This window comes from Vulpes lagopus, chromosome 1 (assembly GCF_018345385.1).
Source record: "Vulpes lagopus strain Blue_001 chromosome 1, ASM1834538v1, whole genome shotgun sequence".
Lineage (NCBI taxonomy): Eukaryota > Metazoa > Chordata > Mammalia > Carnivora > Canidae > Vulpes > Vulpes lagopus.
This window is the reverse complement of record NC_054824.1, coordinates 99186188-99208998: the sequence shown is the minus strand read 5'-3', so window position 1 is coordinate 99208998 and position 22811 is coordinate 99186188. Positions and strand designations below refer to the sequence as shown.

At 43.7% G+C, this 22811-nt stretch overlaps 1 protein-coding gene across 1 annotated transcript; it reads right to left on the bottom strand.

Moving 5' to 3' along the window:
• Nucleotides 1-5925: 5925 nt before the first annotated feature.
• CPOX (coproporphyrinogen oxidase) lies at nucleotides 5926-22599 on the bottom strand. The gene is made up of 7 exons (XM_041759672.1): nucleotides 21936-22599; nucleotides 19035-19178; nucleotides 18650-18760; nucleotides 17135-17276; nucleotides 14709-14927; nucleotides 10242-10346; nucleotides 5926-7908 (listed from the first exon to the last, which is right to left on the bottom strand). The coding sequence occupies exons 1-7, from the start codon at nucleotides 22468-22470 to the stop codon at nucleotides 7821-7823; spliced, it is 1344 nt and encodes a 447-aa protein (XP_041615606.1). The 5' UTR covers nucleotides 22471-22599; the 3' UTR covers nucleotides 5926-7820.
• Nucleotides 22600-22811: the final 212 nt, after the last annotated feature.

The following is a 22811-nucleotide window of genomic DNA, read 5'->3' as shown; positions in this document are numbered from 1 at the left end:
TGGAAATTCCAAAGCTCCCAGTGGTAAAGTATCTTTTTTTTTTCTTTAGAACTGTTCTAGAAAGTAGTTTTCTAGAAAATAGTCCTTGAATCTCCTCCCCAGCTGGAAGCCAAATTCCCTCAGAGAAAGAGTATGAGCAGTGGTTTTGAGCCCCTAGTCAGTGGCAGCTTTCAAGAAACCCATTCTGAGTTCCAGCCTGTCCTTTGCCTTTGAAAGTCTTAAATAGGGGGAAATACTTAAGATATAAGATGAAAGGGGGAGCACGAGGACATAAGATAACATACACAGTATGATTTACATTATTCAAACGTGTGAAATAGCTTAGAAAGAAATACACCAAAACATTGAGTGGTGATGATTATTTCTTAGTAGTGTATAAAATGGGATGGCTATTTCCTTCTTGATACTTTTATTTTCCAAAATTTCCACAAAGTATAGGGATTAATTTAAATATGGGTGAAAGGAGGACTTTTTTTTTTTTTTTAAATACACATATCAAGATGCCAACAAGAAAAAGAGACATGTATATTGAATTCAGAGCAAAAAGTTTCTCGGCTCCCAGGTTAAAATATTTACAACTAAATAGTCAATATTTATTTACATTTAGAAATATGAGTGGTATGCTAAGAAATTTCCCAGATATGTTGAAATACTGAAATGGCCACTTGAGAACCTGGAAGCCCTCTGTAAGTCCTCACTCAATCCTCCCCACTCACCTGAATTTGTGTTTGTCATTGGTTTTTCCTTAGTTTTATCACCTACAAACAGTCTATGTGAAAATTACAGCCTGGGAAAATATACTCAATAGTATGGTAATTACATTTATATGGTGACAGACAGTGACTACCTTTGTGGCGAGCACTGAATAACGTGCAGAACTGTAGAATCCCAGTGTTGCACACTTGAAACTCATAAACATTGCATGTCAGCCACACTTCAGTAATAAGAAAAAAGTCTATGGTTTAGCTTTGTATCTTTTGAATTTTACGCAAACAAAATCATACCATACATCTCATCCTATGGGCTTTTCTCATTCCCAATTATGTTTGTGATTTTTGTGGATAATTCTGGTATTTATATTTCTTTTTTTTTTTTTGCTGGTATTTATATTTCTATTCTAGTGAATCCCTCTATTATTACATCTTTGTTTAACGTCTTAGTTCTTCATTTCTTTAGACAGTATCCATTAGTTCCCTCTAAAGTCAATGAGAAATTATGAGAAATTAGCATATTCACATTTCCTCTCTTGTAACTCCAGGCAAAAGTCAAGCTGCATTGTTTTCATGTTTTCTTTCTTCGATTTATCAATATATTCTGCTTTCTGATGCCTCCACTTTCATTTTTAGTCCTTAAAAGTATAAACAATGTACACCACTTAGATGGGCAAGCAAATTTTGAAATTTTTTACCACATGCAGCTGTGTCCCGCTCAAAGGTCCTTGCTTGTTTGTAAATTAAACACAAGCATGAATGTCCTCATTCATCATGGACAGACAATTAAGTACACACAAAAGAAGAACTTTTGAAAGGATAAAAATGTTTCCTTACCTTTCTTCACTGAATCATCACGCACACCTCCTGGAGTGTAGGCTCTTTCCCGATTTAGAAGAACAGTCCTCAGTCTTTTCAGGATCGTGTATCCTTCTGAGATTTCAAATTAGCTTTATGGACTCTAAGAAAAATACACACATTTCACATGATTTCATGCAGATCACAACTCAGGAATTGCCAGAAATTCAACCTTATTGGGATTATAGACGCTACCGACTCTGGAATTTCTCTGTAATGAAGAGAAAAATGAAACCTCACCAAGCCATTTGCCAAGATAGAAATATGCTGGTCCACCTAACTCTGCTTGGTTACGTATGTGATGACTTGTTCGGGTCATCTTCCCAACAGAACCGTGGTTGAATGGAGAGAGCCCAAGGGTTCTCATCTTCTCTCCTGCCTCCCTCTCCTTTTTGGCCACATTCTCCCTCTCTCAGGTCCCTCCTCTCCCCCTCCCCTCATCTCTCCCTCCTGGTTCACTTCTCTTCACTTTCTCTTCCCTCTGCTCCTGCTCCCCAATATTAATCCCCCAAAACCCAGATCAGATTTTCCTCAGTAAATGTGCTCCACCTACTGATTCTTTAAAGAATTTCATGTTTAAATACAATTCGAGAAACTGCAAACACTCTCTGATATGTTAATGGACATGATTTTATCACCTAAACTTTAGTACCTCAGAAGAGCATGGTAATTTGTGGACTCATTTCTAAAAATCTACACTTAATGTGTGATTTATCAAACACATTCACGTGGAACATGGATTATTTCAATTTCCTCTCATATGTAGAAACACAGCTGTTGTTAATGTTTTAAAACTTATTACAATCATATCCAACTTGGCCCTTTTTAAAAAAAGATTGATTTATTTATTTTAGAGAGAGAGAGTGTATGAGCAGGGAAAGGGGCAGAGGGAGAGGGAGAGAGAGAATCTCAAGCTGACTCTCCGCTGAATGCAGAGCCAGACATGGGGCTCAGTCCTGGGGCCCTGAGATCTTGACCTGAGATGAAACCAAGATTCAGTTGCTTAAGAGACTGAGCCACCCAGGTGCTCCCCAACTTGTCGCCTTTGGTTTCCTTCTTCCCTAGTCCATTGGCTCAGGGAGCTGTTTTTCCTCCTCCTCTGCCCCCTCTTCCCAAGCTCATTTCTCTGCCCCCAGGGCAGTCCCTGATTTTCCTTTCTTACTATGCTGCGTGCACTTCCTTGGATGACTCACTTTCTTCCACTTTTTCAATTATTACCTTTACACAAATAATTGGTAGGTATTTGTTTCCAGACTGAACTTCTCTCCTGAGCCTTCGACTCCCATCTCTAAACACCAGCTTGCAGGCATGTCAAGCTCATCAGAACTGCTCTCCTCTCTTTTGTTAAGGACACCGAACCTGTTCCGGTCATCCGCTGCTATTGGACAGGTCACACCAAATTTAACAACGTGAAACAGCCACCATCTTATTATGTTCACAGAGTCTGTGAGTCAAGAGTTATGACACAGCAGGGTCGGCTTGTCTCTGCTTCACACGTTGGGGCGTCAGCCGAGAAGCCTGTCTTGCTGTTACAAGATACCGTAGTTCCCTCACATTGCTAAACAGTGGAGGAGAGGGAAGTAAAGATGAAAAGCAGGTCTTTGTTTCCTAGAAATAGTCACTTTAAGTACCTCCCTCGTGTTACATAGCTGATAAGATCAAGTTCATAAATAAAAACTACTTCCAGCAGAAGTAGTCTCTAATTTGCATTGATATAACTTAAAAGAGACTATTGAGTTAGGATCCTCCTAACTCTGGGAAACGAACAAGGGGTGGTGGAAGGGGAGGTGGGCGGGGGTTGGGGGTGAATGGGTGATGGGCACTGAGGGGGGCACTTAATGGGATGAGCACTGGGTGTTATATGTTGGCATTGAACTCCAATTTAAAAAAAAGAAAAAAATAAATAAAATAAAAAAGATTCGGACAAAAATCTAAAAAATAAAAAAAAAATAAATAAAAGATTACTGAAATGTTTAAAGAAACAACTTATAAGAAATTGATAAATTGGGTTGAAATTTTACATATTAAACTTATTAGAAGGATGTCAGACAGCAGACATGCAACCTTCTGAAGCCTCAGACTGCCTCATCGTATCAGAAACGGAAAGTCACTTGACCTGTATTTTTTAATTTATAGGTGTATTATTCCCTCACTCTTAAACAGAGGCATCCCATTGGTTCAACTTTATAAACTTTAGTTTGATACCTCCCCAGCCATTTCATAAGCAAACGCATCCGTGACTGAGCCCATGTTGCAACTCCAAATGACTACAAAGCCAATCTGCTTTCCTAAATGACTGTATCTGTGTCAACTCATGGAAACCATGATGGATTAAACTATGCCAACTTTTATGTTCAAGCATGTTTTGAAGTATGAATGGAATTAATAGGTGAAGCATTCTTCAAAATACTGATTACTGGTACATGAGTTTAACTCCTAGAATCAAAACCAAGCACCTTTGATTGCAAGATGAAATGCAGTTTAATGACCTTGCTCCGCTGGTCTGCTAGTGTCTCTGGTATGAAACAGGTCTGTGAGGTGTTATACTGTATGGCCTAGGACTTGGTTTCAGGTAGCAATTCTAAATTTAGTGAACTATCTGTAAATGTCTAAGCCTCACTAACCTAAAGGCACTAATTTAGGTTTATTACAAAATTGGAATTTTACATGTGCATTCCTTTAGGAAGAAGGATCGATTTTTTCAAAATGTGGGATTTTCAGAAACACAGTAGTTGTGTCAGGGATAATACAATACGTCCCTGAAAACCATTTCCAAGTGGGTTTTAAGATGCATACAGGAATTTTTGTCTTCACAGACCAGGAATAAAAAGCCAAACACTAAGTTTGATTACATAACATACCGCAGAACAGTGTTGGAAGACGAGGGCTAACAAGTCATTCACAAGGCAGCTGCCATTGTAAATAGGGAGACCCACCTTAGACATTTTGTAGGAAGGGTGCTGTACAAGTGACCGTGTGCATACAGACTGTGAGGAGAGCAATATTAAAGATTAAATGTGTTAAAGGGATAGAAGACATGGATTCCAATCCAATTTCCTCAGAAGTTTGAACTGGGCATGGAAGGAGGGATGGAAGCGAAAGAGATTCCAAGCAGCGATGGCAGCAGGCTGACTCCAGGCCAGATGGGAGAGGTTCAGGATATGCTCATCAAAGTGATGAGTGGTGGGCACGAAGTCTAAGGCCCAAATACAGGGGAGGAATACAGAAGAAAGGGCAGGAAAGAGAGGTCAGGGTCAAACAGCGAATTGTTTTGAACGTTGGATTGAATTTTGCATCTTTTCTGTAGAAGAGGGGATGCTTAGAATATCTGAGGAAGGCAGTAATAATGGGACTGGGGGAAGTTATTTTGAAGGGAGAGAATGGAGGTCCAAGTGACCAAGACAGGTAGGGTATTGCAAAAGTTCAAATAAGAGGGAAGATGGGACCAGAGTAGAGTGGTGGCAGTGGACAGATTAGGAAGTCAACAGACCTTCCAGAGGGATCCTCAACAGGCTGACCAGGACATTGAAGGGAAAGCGGCAAATTTACTTTGTGGTTTGGGGACCTAATTCCCTTCCCCTGGAACCTGGAGCTGGCCTTAGTGGGTCCCTGGTAACCAATGCAGTTTGGAGGAAGAGCTACTGATCTCTGGGGCTAGCTCAGAAGGCAAGCACGCTGCCGCTGCCTCTGCCTCGGCTCAGTGGAATCCGTGTCCTGAGCCACCTGAAGGCAGTGGTCTAAGCTGCGCCCAAGCTGAGCCCAGCCTTCGAGTCCCAGCCTAGGCACAGAGGGGTCAGGTGATTCCTGTCTCCGTGAACCGGAACAGCGAAAGACACATGGAAGGATAAGTCCTAAAGAACTGATTATTCAGACTCCTAACAGGGTGCTCTTTCGGGTGCAGAAGTTTTTATCTCCTGAGACACTCAGGTGAATAGGTGGGTAAGCAGACTATAGTGATGGATATAAAGTACGGGTGAGACATTTGCTCCAAGGCATTTACATGCCATTCCCCAAATTCCCATCCCTTCGTCCACTAGTATGCACGTACAAGCACCGGCAGGAAGTGTTCAGGCCATGTGGAGGTACACCCTGGGCCCCTAATAGGCTCAGAATAAACATCAATATGAACTTGAGAGAAATTCATTTTGAATAATAGCAGAATGACCTATTTTCTAATAGTTACTCAATTCTTGGGTTTTTTTTCTCTCAGGCAGTCTTATATGTAAGAGAAATACGTGGTTATTGAAGGATATGAAAAACTGATACTCTGAAATTTTGAAATTTCATCTTAGTCTCATGCCCAGACTCTGAAAGCCCTACACACAATGAAGCAGACTAGCAGATCTATATAAGAGACTTTTTGTTGTAAAAAGTAAACAGGTTTATTCGACCATTTGTTCCTACATGCCTATATTTTTTTATTTATCAGCTTTATTAAAGTATAAATCATACATACGATAAAATTCCATGATTTCAAGTGTGACGGTCGATGAGTTTTGATAAACGTGAACAGCCTAGTAATCACTGCCACAATCAATATACAGAACATTTCCATCCCCTTCAAATATTCTCTTGTTCCCTTCCAAAACCAATTCCCCAGTTCTAGCCCTGGCAACCACTGACGCACTTTGTTTGAATTTTGGCTTTTCTAGGTTTTCACATAGTGTACTCATACAGTGAGTTCTCTTTTGTGTCTGGCTTCTTTCACTTGGCATAATGCCATCTTGCTGTCTGCCCAAGTAGTTGTTGCTTTTCACCGATGAGTAGTATTTTCACATATTGATGTATCATCATTTGCTTATCCAGTCATCTGCTAATAGGCATTTCTGCTGTTTCCAAGTTTTGGAAACGTGAGTAAAGCTGTTCTAGAAATCTGAGTGCAAAACATATTTTTGGGGGTAAAATACCTAAAAATGAGGAACGATGGTTTTAGTACTAAAGAATATTTAACTTCCTTACATCAGGTATCCTTAAAAAAATTAAAAATACAAACATATCTTAGCTATATTTCATAATAAAATTTATCAGAGGATCTGTTGTAAGAGGTTGAAGAGTTCATACACTTTCCAGCCCTAAAAATTCACACACATAAATCACATACATTTAACATATTCCAAGATAATGCTTAATAATATGTAGGAAGAAACTATTCCTCCTAAATTTCAATAGATTATGTAAAATAAGATACACTAAAAAAAAAAACAACAACAACAACACTCATATTAGATGAACAAAGAAGCCCCATTAAGAATTCTGTTGTGGTTTTCTCTTAAGAGCAAAGAGCTATGGAATCTCTAATTTAAAAAGAGGATGATTTTAGTCCATCTTACAAAGAAATATGTTTATTAAACATCTACCTGCTTCTCACACTAGTTATGTTGACTTTCAATAACGAAGGAAAATAATTCTCATTTCCTAAATGAGAAACACTTCCTAACTCATATCCCCAGGATTGTTCTTAAACCTCCATATAGAAAAGTCTGGAATAGGAAATTATAAATATCAGACTCCCGGGTTATAAGCTTTCACATTCAAAAGTGCGGAGAATCCAACATTAACAAATTATAGTTCTTCAAAATTCAGAACCACATCTTAGATGTCCCTTATTTAAGTAACAGTGATATTACTTCAGAGTTAATAACTACAATCACTGAATTGTAACACATGCAGAGATTAAGAAAATTTCAAGTGCTCCTAAATATCATAAAAATGAACATTTTACAATATCATGATATATAAAGATCATGTTCAACGAAACTTCAGTCACAACAAAGTAAAAATTTTACCTTCCTTTCAAGCTGCTTTCGAAAATTATTAAGTCTTAACTTCACTGAATGGAAAATAAAATCTATCCTGCAACAGATTTTTGTGGCAGAAACTAAACCTTTAAAAAATACGTGAAATGGAAACAGCATGAGAAGTTTCCTGACACTATATTTAGAATCCCTTAACTCAACACTTAGAAACTCAATTTCATATTTTGTAAACTAGTCATATAAAATGATCCTAAAAGTATAAATGAGTTTTGTATCAACCAACGGACTCTGACAAGCTGCCATCTCACCACCTGTCACCGGCAGCTTCCAATAGAAACTTGTGGTACTTAAAACACATGTCAGCATCTGCCCAGGAAGCAGACCACGGAGCGAAGACTAGAGCTCCAGGACACAGGTTATTAACTGCCACACGGTGGCAACGCCGCCAGCACACATTCTGTGTCCCCCAAGCCCCAGGAAGGCCACTCTGCATGCATCAATGCACCCAGTCTCTTGGATGGCGCAGAACTTCTAGAATTTCTGCTTCTTTGGAGTTCTCTGGGGGTGAATGCATGTACTCCCATCTAAACAGGTCCAAAACAAAAGCAAAAGATGTAATAATAGTAATAAAAGTTATAATGAGCAATCCACATACCTCCTTACTGAAAATAAATGAAAAAAATTCTAAGAGTAAAAAATTTCCTATACCTTGTCTCCAATGTACCTAATATGCCTTTTACTCACCAGCCTTTTTAAAAACATTTGCTGTTAAAGAAAGCATTTTAATAATTCCGGAGCATACTTTGGCTAATATTAATATCCCAGAGTCTAAATACCAGAGTTTCCATAAACCAGAGTTTCATACAATGGAGAACCTCTGATGACTCATGTGCAAATACTTATGCATTTATTTTAATGTGTTACTTTCTATTTAAGGCAATGATATTGGTTTGCCTTTTTAAATAAATTCTGTCAGAAATGGGGATCCCTGGGTGGCTCAATGGTTTGGCACCTGCCTTTGGCCCAGGGCATGATCCTGGAGTCCCGGGATCGAGTCCCGCATTGGGCTCCCGGCATGGAGCCTGCTTCTCTCTCTGCCTGTGTCTCTGCCTCTGCCTCTCTCTCTCTCTCTCTCTATCATAAATAAATAAATAAATCTTTAAAAAAAGATTTCTGTCAGAAAAAGGATATAAAATTTAGGTAAATAAAACTTCAGAGAATATACAAATATAGTCGAAATGGCTGAGTTGTAGAATGAAGTCTGGCAGACACTGGTTTAGACCAGGGGTTAGCAAACTTGTCCTATCCAGGATCACAAAATAGATGACTTTAATTTAGGCTTTGTGGGGCTGCACTCTCTCATAGTCTTTCCTGTTTTTAATAATCTTCTAAAAACGTAAAATTCATTCTTAGCCCAAGGTCTGTAAATTATGTAAAATAAGATCACATCACAAGTGGTCTTGGATTCACTTGCAGCCTGAAGTTTGTGCACCCTTGCTATAGACTCTAAGAAGCTAAAAGTGACCTGTCATGTTAACTGTTCAGATGGGCAAGGGATTGATGTATAATCCATCCATACCTGCAGCTAAGAAAATACCTTATAAGTAGGGGCCGGTAGTAACCAGGAAGGAAACTGGAGACCTTAAAACCTTATCTCTACTTTTTATTCACGTCTAGTCTCCAGGGAAGCAGGAACGCCTAGCAGGGATGTGCATGAGCTTTCAGCTAAGGACATGTGATCCCAACAACAGCAGTCATACGAGGACAGAGCCAACTCCATTCTGAAGGCAGGCACAACCATACAGGGTGCTAACCTAACCAGGAGAGATCTGCGTGGCAGAAAGAGGCCAGGCCTTCCTCGGTGCCACCCAGCAGTCTTCTTATTTGGACATTTACACTCACAGAGAAAAGAAGATTCTAGCTCTTATAAAACAAGTTGTGTAGTTTTTCCTTTTTTTCCTGATCTTTTCTATTTCATCGTGTACACACATCATTCTGTATCTTTTTTTTAAGATTTTATTTGTTTGAGAGAAAGAGAGTGCAGGAGCAGGGGGAGGGGAAAGGAGAGAGGGAGAAACAGACTCCCCACTGAGCAGGGAGCCTGTCCCAGGGCTGGATCCCAGGACCTGGGATCATGACCTGAGCCCAAGGCAGCTGCTTAGCCAACTGGGTCACCCAGGTGCTCCCATTCTCATGTTCTTATAGCCCAAAAGTCAACCCAATAGCACCAACATAAATAGATCTGTCTTTGAAATTCCCCTCATTGGGCTGCCTGGGTGGTTCAGTCAGTTTGGCATCCGACCCTTGATCTCAGATCCAGTCTTGACCTCAGGGTTGTGAGTTCGAGCCCCACATCAGGTGCCACACTGGGCATGAAGTCTAGTCAAAAAATAAAAAATTCCCCCATAGGTTCAGTTAGCCTTTACAGAAGCTCACCACAGCAGCACATAAAGCACAAAGAGGATGCCAAGCAAAAGCAACACTCCCTCATACTTTCAAATCAGCTTGATGCTTCACACTGGAAAGCAAGACTTTTCCTCACAAATGTAACAATTTCTAATGAAATAAAGTTGAAAAACCTGATGTGCTCGAATAAATTTGCTTTGCCCATAGCTCTTCCTAGAAAATTACCAGGTCAGCAAGGTCGCTCTGGGCCCCTAGATGCCGCCATCCACCTTATGTTCTCACTCCCTCTATCCTTTCCCGGCTGTCACCCACAAAGTCACATCATCCATCCTGACTTTAAAAAAAAAAAAAAATTATTTTCCTTATTATATGACTATGATTTTATCATAAAGTCAGCAAAGTCAAACCACTGAAGTCTTTAGGTAAGACGTGTACAGTGTCAGTGTTTGTGTTTTGCGGGGCTCAGCCGACTAAGACCGGAGGAATAATTATCATGATGAGTTATTCTTACCGCGCGGTTAGAGGTAAAGACATCAAGATGCTTTCGATCCTGGATCCCGGAGTGAAGAGGCCAAACTTTGTCCCCCGATCATACAGCAGGTTAAATTCTACATACCTGCCACAAAGACAACAAATAACAGTAGGGCCACTTGAGTAAAATCCTTCTGCAGATTAGCGCGTGCAGGACACTCCCAGGGAGTGGGGGTGCCCCTGCCCCCGGCCGTCCTCCTCCCCGTCGCTGGAACAGACAGAGGAGCCCCAGGCTGCAGCCAGCTAAGCCTTCTCCATGTGGACAGGCATAAATAAAGGCATTCTACCCAACAAACAATACGATATAGATTCGGCGCCAACACAGAGCAGTTACCAAACAAGGCAGTTATGTTTTCCAGTAAGTAAACAGAGTGGACACGGGGCTGACGCCTGCCAAGCACGAAAACAATCAAGAGAAAGAAATGGCACCTCCGTCAGGACAGAACAGCTGTCTCTGGTCTTGCCCCAAGGTCTGAGATGTTTCAGAAGACTTTTCACCACCTGTAACTTCCACGCACTAAGATGGTAAAAACTGTCGTAATCGAAAGGCCAAGTACAGCTGACAGGAATTGAGTAACAATTACTAATATATTCTAGATACTTCCTTTCTTAAAGTACGTTACCGCTGATGAGCAGTGATATAATTCAGTCTTCCGGCAGATTCGTGGCAACCATAACAATAAGCAGTGGTTGAGCTGCAGTGCTTTTATTTTGCTAAGAAAGACGTCTTTAGCCTCAAACTAAAACTTGGTTTTAGCCTAAAACTTGGTTCAATAAATTTATTTTCCATTAACTGCCACGGTGTCAGATCTAAACTCTGTCTGGCTTCAAAATCTCTGACTGCCGGGATCCCTGGGTGGCGCAGCGGTTTGGCGCCTGCCTTTGGCCCAGGGCGCGATCCTGGAGACCCGGGATCGAATCCCACATCGGGCTCCCGGTGCATGGAGCCTGCTTCTTCCTCCGCCTGTGTCTCTGCCTCTCTCTCTCTCTGTGACTATCATAAATAAAAAAATAAAAAATAAAAATTGAAAAAAAAAATCTCTGACTGCCTTTGACCTCACGGGATTTTTTGTAAAAGGTCATTAAACTTCAAAGATAATTTTTACTACTCATATAAATGTAAAATGACCCACAGACCTGAAAACTCAGTGAACAGTGCCCCTTTCAGATCATTTTTCAACTCATTCACAAGCTGTTCTCTTGGTCTCCACTTCCCTCAGACAGTCTGTTTGCCCACTGCATAGGCTTTAATGACACCTGGTGGAAAATAGCATCTAGAATCCCGCAGAACTTAAATTTTTAGAAAACACTCTTCTGTGTAGAAACTTGCCAAAAGCCCTGAGGAAATGTAAAGAAATTATATCCATGGATCCCTTTCTAGTCCTCAGTATTGATTCATCACAGATTGAATTGTGTGCATCAATAACTAATACCTTCTTCTACTTGTTTTGAAAGATAATATAAGCAAAATGTCTTAATTTCTTCCTAAGACCATGGAAAAGAATTTCGGTCTCTCGGCCACCTTGTTCACCCCGGACGCTGCCTTTCTGAAACATGACATTCAAGGGATGGCTGTGATACCCTAGTCTGTAAGGATGTCTCTTCAGAGGCCCTTGCAAGGGACTCCTTAAATGAATTTTCTGGGAGGATCCCTGTACTGCTTTCCTTTCTTGAGTGAAAAATGCCTCTCTGACTTCTACTAGGTTTCACTTAGATTTGATCTTTCTGATCCTTCCAGATACACTTCATCCTGAGGTGCCTGAAAACCATGAACCTTAGCCATTCCCTTCAACTTAACAGATACCCAAATTTTATGCTGTTTCCCTTTCCTAAAATACAACAAAGTTAAAGATTTTTAGTTTCTGGGGTGCCCGGCTGGCTTAGTTGGTAGACTCAGCCTAAGGATTTTGAGTTTGAGCCCCATGTTGGGTGTAGAGATTACTAACAGATAGATCAATTCATCAACTGATTGATCGACATACTTTAAAAAAATTAAAATTAAAAAAAATCCTTAGTTTCTGTTTTCCTATGGAAAAGAAGACTCTAAGACTGAAGTTCAAGGTCTGGGGAGAGAACAGTAGTAAGTGGATAAGAGACTAAAAGAAATTACCCAGTAAGAGACTGAAGTCCAAAGAGAAGCAGCCTGACCTGGGCAAGGGCAGCTCCTATTTGGGGCAGGAGGCAGCGGAGCCCGCGCAGATACAGATAGGGCTCTGAGCGCCGCGGGGAAGGAGGTGAAGGCAATGCTGAGAACCGCAGTGAAGAGCTGGGTTATCTTAAATCCCAGAGTTTACTGCCCTCTTAAAACCTACTGATAAAGGTGGTAGAAGGAGGTTCTCTGTGGGAAACAGCCACCAAGACCAAAACCAACACAAAATAACAAACACCAGCAAGGACACAAAACGTTATTCCTATGTCTTAGAAGTTTTAAGGCTTCGTCTAATTAGTATTCACAGAATCTGTCCGCTTTGCACATGAAATCCTATGAAAACTAGAACACTGCATTTTCCTGAGGGTTTTTTTTTTTTTTTTGTAGATTTTCATTGGATATTTAATGATGTATAACTGTTATATTAGTTTCAGGTGTATAATATGATGATTCAACAGTTCTATAGATTACTCTGAGCTTATCGCCAAAAGTGTACTCTTAATCCCCTTTACCCTATTTCACATCTCCCACCCACCTCCCGGCTGGTAACCACTAATTTGTTCTATGTATTTGAGTCTAGTTTTTTTGTTTCTTTTTTATTTGTTCATTTGTTTCTTACACTGCACATATTACTCAGCCATAAAAAAAGAATGAGATCTTGCCATTTGTAACAACATGGATGAAGCTCCAGGGTATAAGGCTAAGTGAAGTAAGTCAGAGAAAGACAAATACCCTATGATTTCATTTACATGTGGAATTTAAGAAATAAAACAGCACAGAGTTTTAAATTATCCTCTCAGGCACACCTTCCCCACTAAACTGGGAGCTTCTTTTCCAGATGCATGTTATGCACATCTTTGTCACTAGAATAGTGCCTACCTAGAGGGATAGTATAATAAACATCAAGTGAAAAAAGGAAGGAATAGTAAAGGTATAGTTGAAAAATCAGGAGACAAGAAAAAAAAAAAAGTCCCAAACAGATGAATTAAGAACTTCTAACAAGAAAACGTAATCACTGCCATTCTCCCCAAGTTTCTAAATAATGACCAGATAACAGAGGCAGCTGTAAGAAAGAATAAACACAAATATTTACCTTTAAACTTGAAACATTACCTAAGTTGGCCTTTTCAGGGACTAGCCTTACCTTCTTAAGTACTGGAACTATTATTTGCCTTAGACAGAATTACATACATGAGAAACTCTGTGTTACAGCTAGGGACCAGAACTCACATGCAGTAAGATCGCAATGAGGACTGACGTGAGCTAGCAGAGTGGCTCACCTGGAGCCGATGCGCAAGTATACCCGGTGCAGATGATGTCAATGTGGTCACCCAACTTAGCTCACCAAGCTCAGCACACAGAACAGGGCGGCTAAGGTAAGACATACAGACCTGCTTCAGCTGTGTAACGTATGGGAAAGACTGCCAGTCACGGTGACCTGCTCCCACATCTGGGGTCTTTTATTTCCTAGTTGTGTTATCTTGGGCAAGAGACTTACTTTTCTCAGAATAAATTTTATCATCTGTAAAATGATGACAATCAGACCCGTCTCACAGCTGTGTAAAGACTAGATGCCAACTGTCTACGTTTTGGCTGGCACATAGAAAGGACTCCCTAATTAGTAAGTCTTACCATTAAGTATAAATGATCTCTGAGATGACTATGTCCATTATAATGACCTCCATGAAATCTTAAAGATGAATAGAAACGTGTGGGAATCCAAATTTACAATGCAGCAAAAACATTAAATGATGCCCATATCTTGGCATAAGGCTGGAAGGCACTGCTAGGCCCAAAGGAATCAGCTGAATTAAATTCAGCAAGTACCACTACCTGGCTGCTATGAGTCTCTAATGTACAATGAAATAAATTTTGCCTTTTTTTTTTTTTAATTTTGCCTTTTTTTTAATGTTTTATTTATTTGAGAGAGAGTGTGTGCTCACACATGAACATTCAGGGGAGTGGGGGAGCAGAGGGAGAAGCAGACTCCCCACTGAGCAGGGAGCCCAATGCAGGTGTCGGGGCTCAATTCCAGGACCCCGAGATCATGATTTGAGCCAAAGGCAGAGGCTCAACCACCCAGGAGCCCCAACTTTGTCCTTTTTATAAAACTGTTCCACACAATTTTTAATGTGCATTTAACATTCATCTAGCTATAAAAAGCAGCTCAGGATAGTATTAATACACCTCTAATGAAGTAACTGCCCAAGACAACACACCAGCCACTATGACTCCTGCTGCCCCACTTCCCCCAGCAGTCATGCAATGAGACAATGTATTCTCCTGTTGCTCACTCACCGTCCTCTCCGGAGCTGCTGCCATAGCTTCTCCTCGGGCGTGAAAGAGTCATTGTGGTGCTTTTTCACAAGAGGAATATAAGAAGGAACAACAGCCTGGGCGCAGCTCTGCACAAAGCGAAACACTTCCTCCTTGGATGGAGAGTCAAGGTCATCAAAAAAGATGCCCCCGATGCCCCTCCTCTCCCCACGATGGACTATAAAAAAGTAGTCATCACACCTGGAAAACACAGCAAAGCCATGTCAAGGATCAATGTGAGCATTCCAGCTTAGGGTGCTATCCTTGACTAGCGCCCACATGGTGGCCTTACTTTTTCCTCCAACTCTGAAATGACACTAGGGCTTTAGACAGATTTCCCCCAAGTTAGCGCCCATGTAGAAAATGCTTGTGCTCTTATGTGCAATGCAAGTAGGGAATTTAACACATGTCTATGGAGAGGATATGGAACTCTAAAAACTTTAATAAAAAAGAAACAAAGAGTCCAGTATTAATAGTGTATTTCTTAAAACGAATGATGTGACTGCCTTCGGCAGCACTGCTGCTTCTCCAAGAGGCTGGACAGGAATCCTCCACCAACACCACCAACCAGGTCTGTGTCTGGGAACCAACCCTTCGGCTCCTGAGTCAGATCTTTATTCACCAAAGAAAGGTACGGTAAATAATCTCTAAGGTCTCTTCAGCAATAGAGTGAGGGCTCTATAGCACGCATGACTGAGGGAGGGGCTGGCACAGGAGCCGTTCAGAGAACTCCTACAGACATATGAAAGGTTACCCCATGAGCCCGCACAGCAAACTATCCATCTGGTCGAGTCTTCCCCCTCACTGTGCCTACTAGAGCGGGTTTCCTAAAAATTATTTCCTAAATGCTAAATTTATAGAATAGTTTACAGTGTTGAAATAGCTTGTTAGATGATCTCTAGAAGAATAATGATCTGTAAATAGAAAAACCTGTACAAAAACTAAAAGCCATTTAAAAGGTTCTATTAAAAATAGCCTTAACTAAAAAAAAAAAAAAAAATAGCCTTCCAGCTTAAAAAAAAAAAAAGGTAGTAGCTGCAAATCCCTAGAGCTGATACACTGATATGATTCACCTTGACTGATTTGTTGGCCTTCCTTTCCATGTACATCTTTTTTTTTTTTTCAAGATTTTATTTATTTATTCATGAGAGACACAGGGACAGGCAGAGACACAGGAAGAGGGAGAAGCAGGCTCCCTGCGGGGAGCCCAATGTGGGACTCGATCCCAGATCCCGGGATTACGACCTGAGCTGAAGGCAGATGCTCAACCACTAAGCCACCCAGGTGGCCCTCCATGCACATCTTATTAACATAGTTGAAGTACATCCTGAGTAAGGTTGTGAAATCAGCTTTAACCAAATCACCCTAATTCAAAATCTCCATGAAATTATGAAATTAAGAAATTTGCTACATACTTATACTGAAAGCTTATTTTAAACTAGCCTGCATCCTCGATATCTTAGTAACTAATATCACCCAGATGGAATCATCTCAATAATAGCAATAAGAGGAAACCAAAAAATGTCACCCAATGTCACCCATACCAGTCCTCTTCCTGGAAGGATGCTGATTTGTGAGAGAGAAAAAAACAAAACAAAAAAAAACAACCCTCCACCATGTCTCTATGCTCCCACCACTATGCAATTATCAGTGGTAATATTGATGGAAAAGAGAATATACCTTTTCTGAGAGTCTTAAAGCTGGACTCTGTATCTTACATAAATAATATCAAGATTCCACAATTATTAGCTCTAAAAGAAAAGCAAAACTACCCCCACCCAAACAAACAAAAAAACACCAAAACCTCTTCTCCCCCTCCTTTTTCAGGAATGCCAATTATCTCTAAGCAGGTTGGGTACTTTACTCTTATTCCAAACAATTAATGCCTGGACTCCATTTCACATCTACCAGATATCCTGGATCTCCTCACAACACATTTGTTTCCCTTTCCTTTATCATTCGAGTTTCTTTAACACAGTGTCCAGTCCCACTCTTCTCCTTGCCCAAAGCATCTGGTATATTTGCATCGCTCCCTAATAGTTCTCCAATCCCCTCCAAGTCCTAATGTTCCCATGGCAACAACAGTTCTCAACTGGGAGGAGGAGTAGATATCCTACCCCAGGATTAAAAAGCCTCTAATTCTCAGGCATAGATCACGTTAAAATTTCTATCCTAAATTATTTTGCAGTCAAAAATATGCTGCTACCCAATTTTTATTACAGACAGTCAAATATTTCTAAGTAAATAACTTAGTAAGACCGCTTCAAATGGGTATCTCACTTCTAAATGGGCAAAGAAAACAGATCTACCTTCATAAGTTGAAAAAGGCAACACGGTAGTTGCCTTTAGGATCTACAAAAGGAAGGAATGAAATGTATTTTAGATATATTGACAATACCTTTACCTACCATTTTTTAAATTTAGGGTAGAGATCAGGACCATGCTGGTCACAGGCCTCCTTCAGAGTTCTGTGAAAATGGACAGCATCCTCTTGGTTCAAGTATGTTGGAGTAAGGTCACACCCACCGCCAAACCACCACTGCTTGTTACCTACAAAACCAAGGCATGAGATTCTCATGCAGATGTTGGACTGTGAGAGGCAGCACACTACTTGTATCTGCAAAGTGAGTTTATCAGATTTGTTTATTAAACATGAAATGGGGGACAATCAAAAAGTATTTAACTAAATTTAGCTCTGAGTGCCCAGGAAAGCCTAGGCAGGAAAGAAAAGGTAAAAGCAGAAAGAGAAGTAGGAAATTAAAAAATGAGAGAGTAGAACCAGACAGGGGAAGGACATGCATGGCAGTGAATGAGGAAAACCATGTGGGTGGGCCAGGCAGTAGATCTCGAGTCTGGCTGCGTATCAGAATCACATGAAGAGTGTTAAATGCCTCTGCTAGGTCACAATTTAAAGAACAAACAAGCAAAAAACAAGCAAATCTCTGGCCCAAGCATCTACGGTTTATAAAAAACAGATTCTGTTGTTGCCTGAATTAAAAACCACTGCCCCACCCCTTACTCCAGGAAACACTTGCAGACGGACACAACTTGACATCTGAGAATAACTATTTCATGTGCTCAGCTGGGTCGACAGACTGCCAGTACCAGTGATTGACTTCTACCATGAAAAGGTTGAACAGAACGGAATGTCTTCAAAATGCAAGTTAAATACCTGGCCTTTAAATGCCATCACTGCAGAGACACCAAGAGCCCCAGAGTGGCACCGCATGGATGCTCTGCTGGGCGGAAACACCTGGCCCAGCCTAGAGAGACCGGGGCTGGAACTACACGTCCACAATAGGCACCATAATAGGCTCCACCCCATCTTAAGCCCATAGACAGTATGCTGGGGACTAGTGAAGCAACGCACGTGGAAGACTTTTTCCAAAAGCAAGTCCTCCATTTCAAAATAACCTTGTACATAAGGTTTTCCTTTGAACTTCCTGAGGATTTCTTTTCTTGTGCAAAGAACCCTGTGTGCACTCTGAATTTGATGTTCCTTAAATCATTCCTTCTGTGTTGGAGGAAATATGGGGAAGTCACAGCCCAGCCAATACTATTTTCTCTTTTCACCTTTAGTGTACAATCCATTGCACTAGCCAAGGAGTAGGGCTTCATATGCCTCCTAAAAAACCTAGTTAAGATTTATGTATTCTGGGGCACCTAGTGACTCAGTGGTGGAACGTCTGATTCTGCTCAGGTCCCAGGATTGAGTCCCGCATCGGACTCCCTGCATGGAGCCTACTTCTCCCTCTGCCTGTGTCTCTGCCCCTCCTTCTGTATCTCTCGTGAATAAATAAAATCTTTAAAAAAAAAAAAAAAAAAGATTTATATACTTTCTCACATTTAGATTATACCCTCTGCCTTGTTTTAAAACACACATTTTGCACAATAATATTTTGCACAGCTCCAGGGATGCTTACCGTCAGCTTCTTCTACTTCAAAGTATCTGTAGTTGAAATGGATAGTAGGTGCATGAGGATTCTTGGGGTGGATAACAGAGCTCACGCCCATAGCTGAAAATGGCAATTTACCTGGAAAGTAAAACATGAAGTGAGCCGCACTCAACCAGCAGGCTTGATTAACTCCAACATAGTTTCTGGAGCAATTTTCAAGAGTTGCTTTTATGTCTTTTAAAAAACCAATTTTTAAAAAGTAAATGTGAACATGCTTCTCTGGTATATGCACCCAAATGGTTTTTTGTTTTGTTTTGTTTTTTACAGAAGCACTTTTATTTTACAAATAAAACTTCTGAAGGGAAAAAAAAAGGTTTGTAGGGACTGTGATAGGCTATGGAGACTGATTTACCATCTTTAGTCTTCAGATTTTTTCCTCGGCTTCTCATTTGTTTTGCTGCTTCCTCAGAAAGATTCCCATGAACAACAGAAATGCTCACCCCAGCCTTTTCAAAAACATGCCCATCTTGAAGTACACAGCTGATGCCACCACCTCCTATGTATAGAAACAGAAAACAAGGAGAGAGCATAAGGGTATAGCAAAATCAAATATAACCCTTGCATGAAGGTGGTGGGATGAGGAGTTATCTTCCTCTTCTCCAGATCTTCTATAACATCAGTATATGTATAATTTTTAAATACAATAAAATCAGGTAATCAGCTTAGCTTCACGATACTGCTACTGAAAGGGGGCAAAAACTACACCTTCCCCACATCACTAAACTGAAGATTTCTTCTACAACTAAAATAAAACACAGGAAAGGGATGCCTGGGTGCCTCAGTGGTTGAGCCTCTGCCTTCGGCTCCCTGCATGGAGCCTGCTTCTCCCTCTGCCGTGTCTCCACCTCTCTCTGTGTCTCTCGTGAATAAATAAAATCTTAAAAAAAAAAAAAAAAAAAAGAATCACATAATATCTTCAACTACTGTTCAAAATGGCATGCACTGGTTATGATATATGACAGGAGGCTGAGGTTAAAAACAGGCATGGGTATATTTGAGGAGTATTCTATTATAGAATTTAAGAGCTCCCTATCATTTCAAATGTTTTTTTTCTCAGTGTGTCGTTTACCATTTAATTCTGCTTACAGGCAATTAAAAAAAACAGTAGCTATTTGAACTCTTCAGGAATTGGGAACCTTAAACTGAATAAGACACACATTAATATTTAAGTATCTGAGCTTTATGCTTAATAGCTAGTTTGTTTTTTAAACATTAGAGTTACCATCAAGCCAACTGTTTTATGGAGGTACCTGTTTGCCTTGTTTTGTTTTTAAGAATTTTTAAAGCTGGATGGGACATAAGATGACCCAGTGCAAACTACCCGCCCCCTGCACATTTCAAACGAGAAAATGAGGTCCAGAAAGATAAAACACCTTATCACAGATAAGATCACACAGCTGGCAAGCGGGCCCAACAATTCGTCTTTCTATGCATCAGACAGTATTTTAAGCACTTCATATACATCCAACCTGATAATACCCTCATATATTATTTCTAATCTCATTTCATTAATGAGAAACAGAGGCACACCAAAAATTCAGTAACTTCTGAAGACCGCAGTAGCTATTCTAGTATTTGAGCTTGTCTGGTTCAGACATTACATTACAGGATGGAAAACACTTTGAAGACCACATTTAGCCTCGTTTAATATAAATGTGGCGGTTTCACAGCTCAAAGTCTGCTGAGGAGAAGTGGCTGTAGTATTCCTGGCTAAGAAGTCAGGAATTCCTCAAATTTATGACCAAGATGTGGGGTTTTCACTCCACAGGCAATAACAAGGTCATGAATACATGATTCTCTAAAAACTGGGGTTTTCTTTATTAAAGTATTATTGACATATATTAGTGTCAGGCGTATGACGCAATGATTTATTTTTTTGATGCAATGATTTAAATGTTTGTATATGTTGCAAAATAAGCCTACTTAGGTCATCACAGAATTACAAAATTCTTTCCTTACAACAAGAATTTTCAAGCTCTACTCCCTTAGCAACCTTAAAACACGCAATACGGTATTTTTGACTATAGCCCCCAAGCTGTGCGTTACATTCTCATGAGTTACTTCATAACAGAGTTTGCACCCCCGGCTCCCCTGGGTTTTTCTGCCCGCTCCCCTCCCCCCTCCTGCTGACAACCACTCCTCTGAACAACTGGGCTATAATACTGAAGTTTTCTGGCCGTTGTAAGGAAAGATGTTCCCAGTAGGAAACCTGGCGGTGCAGGCAGAGCTACTGACACGCAAGCGGTCCTCGCGCCCCTTGAGAGCAAGAAGCAGGGACACAAGGTGGCCGCGGGCTGGAGTCCGGGCCGGGCAGGAGGCAAGCTCACGTTTCCTCCGGGAGGAGAAAGGGTGAATGCGCCCGAGAAACGGGGGAAACGGGGGAGACGGGGGAGACGGGGGAGACGGGGGAGACGGGGGAGACGGGGGAGTCGGGGGAGGGCCGCTGCTCAAGGACAACTCCGACACGCAGGCTCCGCGGCTGAAGAGGACCCTCGGGCTCCGAGGGGACCGCCGTCAACCGGCCGCCCGGGGGCGGGGCTCAGGGGCTGCGGACGGACGGGGACAGGGACGGCGACGCGGGGCTCAGGGGCCGCGGACAGGGACCGGGGCGGGGACGCGGGGCTCAGGGGCTGCGGACGGACGGGGACACGGACGGGGCCGCGGGGCTCAGGGGCCGCGGACAGGGACCGGGGCGGGGACGCGGGGCTCAGGGGCCGCGGGGGGACGGGGACGGGAACGCGGGGCACAGGGGCTGCGGACGGACGCGGATGGGGCCGCGGGGCTCAGGGGCCGCGGGGGGACGGGGACGGGAACGCGGGGCTCAGGGGCCGCGGGGGGACGGGGCCGCGGGGCTCAGGGGCCGCGGGGGGACGGGGACGAAAACGCGGGGCTCAGGGGCCGCGGGGGGACGGGGACGAAAACGCGGGGCTCAGGGGCTGCGGACGGACGCGGACGGGGACGCGGGGCTCAGGGGCCGCGGGGGGACGGGGGCGAAAACGCGGGGCTCAGGGGCCGCGGACGGACGCGGACGGAAACGCGGGGCTCAGGGGCCGCGGACGGACGCGGACGGGGACCGGGGCGGGGCCGCGGGGCTCAGGGGCCGCGGACGGACGGGGGCGGGAACGCGGGGCTCCGGAGCCGCGGACGGACGGGGGCGGGGACCGCGGCGGGGACGGGGCGCAGGGCCTGGCGCACCCTCGGCGGACGGCCCGTGTCACCGCGGCGTCAGGCCGCCCCCCGCCGGGCCGCTCACCTTCCTTCCTCTCCCAGCGGTCCACCGAGAAGCGGGCGCCGCCGTCCACCTGCGCCAGCGCCCGGCACACCTGAGCCTGCGTCTCCAGCACCAGCAGCTCCATCCTGGTCTTCATGTCGCCCGGCCTGGCCCGCAGCTCGCGCAGGGCGGTCACCGGCGGCGCCATGAAGCAGCGGCAGCGGCGGCCCAGCTCGTCGTCGTCGTCGTCGTCCTGCCGCCTCCCCGGCGACCGGCTCCGCGCCCCCGGGCTCCTGGGCTCTGCCTCCGCCCGCTCCGCGTGCCCGAAGGCGACGGCCGCCAGCCCCGCCAGCCCCGCCAGCCCGGCCAGCGCCCCGCTCAGCCCGGTGCCCGGCCGGGGGCCTCCTCTCGCCGCCGGGCTGTGCCCCAGGCCCCGGCTCGGCTCCCGGCCCGCGGCGCCCGGCGGCCGGCAGGTGCGTCCCGCCGCGCGGCTCCCGGGCCCGGCGCTCAGCCCGCCGCCGCCCCGCGCCGCTCGCCAGCACGAGCCCGCGCTCAGCCCGCCCAGGCGCAAGGCCATGCTGCCCGCGGCCGCGTCCCGGGGTCGGTCCCCGAGCTGCCGGGGCCCAAGTCGGCACCCGCGCCGGCAGACGCGACCTGGGGCGCAGAAGAGCCGTCGCCGCCCCGCCCCGGCGGCCGATGGGGGGCGGGGGCTGCTGGGAGCTGTAGTCCGGCCGATGGGAGGCGGGGCCTGCTGGGAGCTGTAGTCCGGCCGATGGTCGCTGTGGGCGGCTGCTGGGAGGCGGGGGAGGCCGATGGGAGGCGGGGGCTGCTGGGAGCTGTAGTCCGGCCGATGGGAGGCGGGGGCTGCTGGGAGCTGTGGTCCGGCTGCTGGGAGGCGGGGGAGGCCGATGGGAGGCG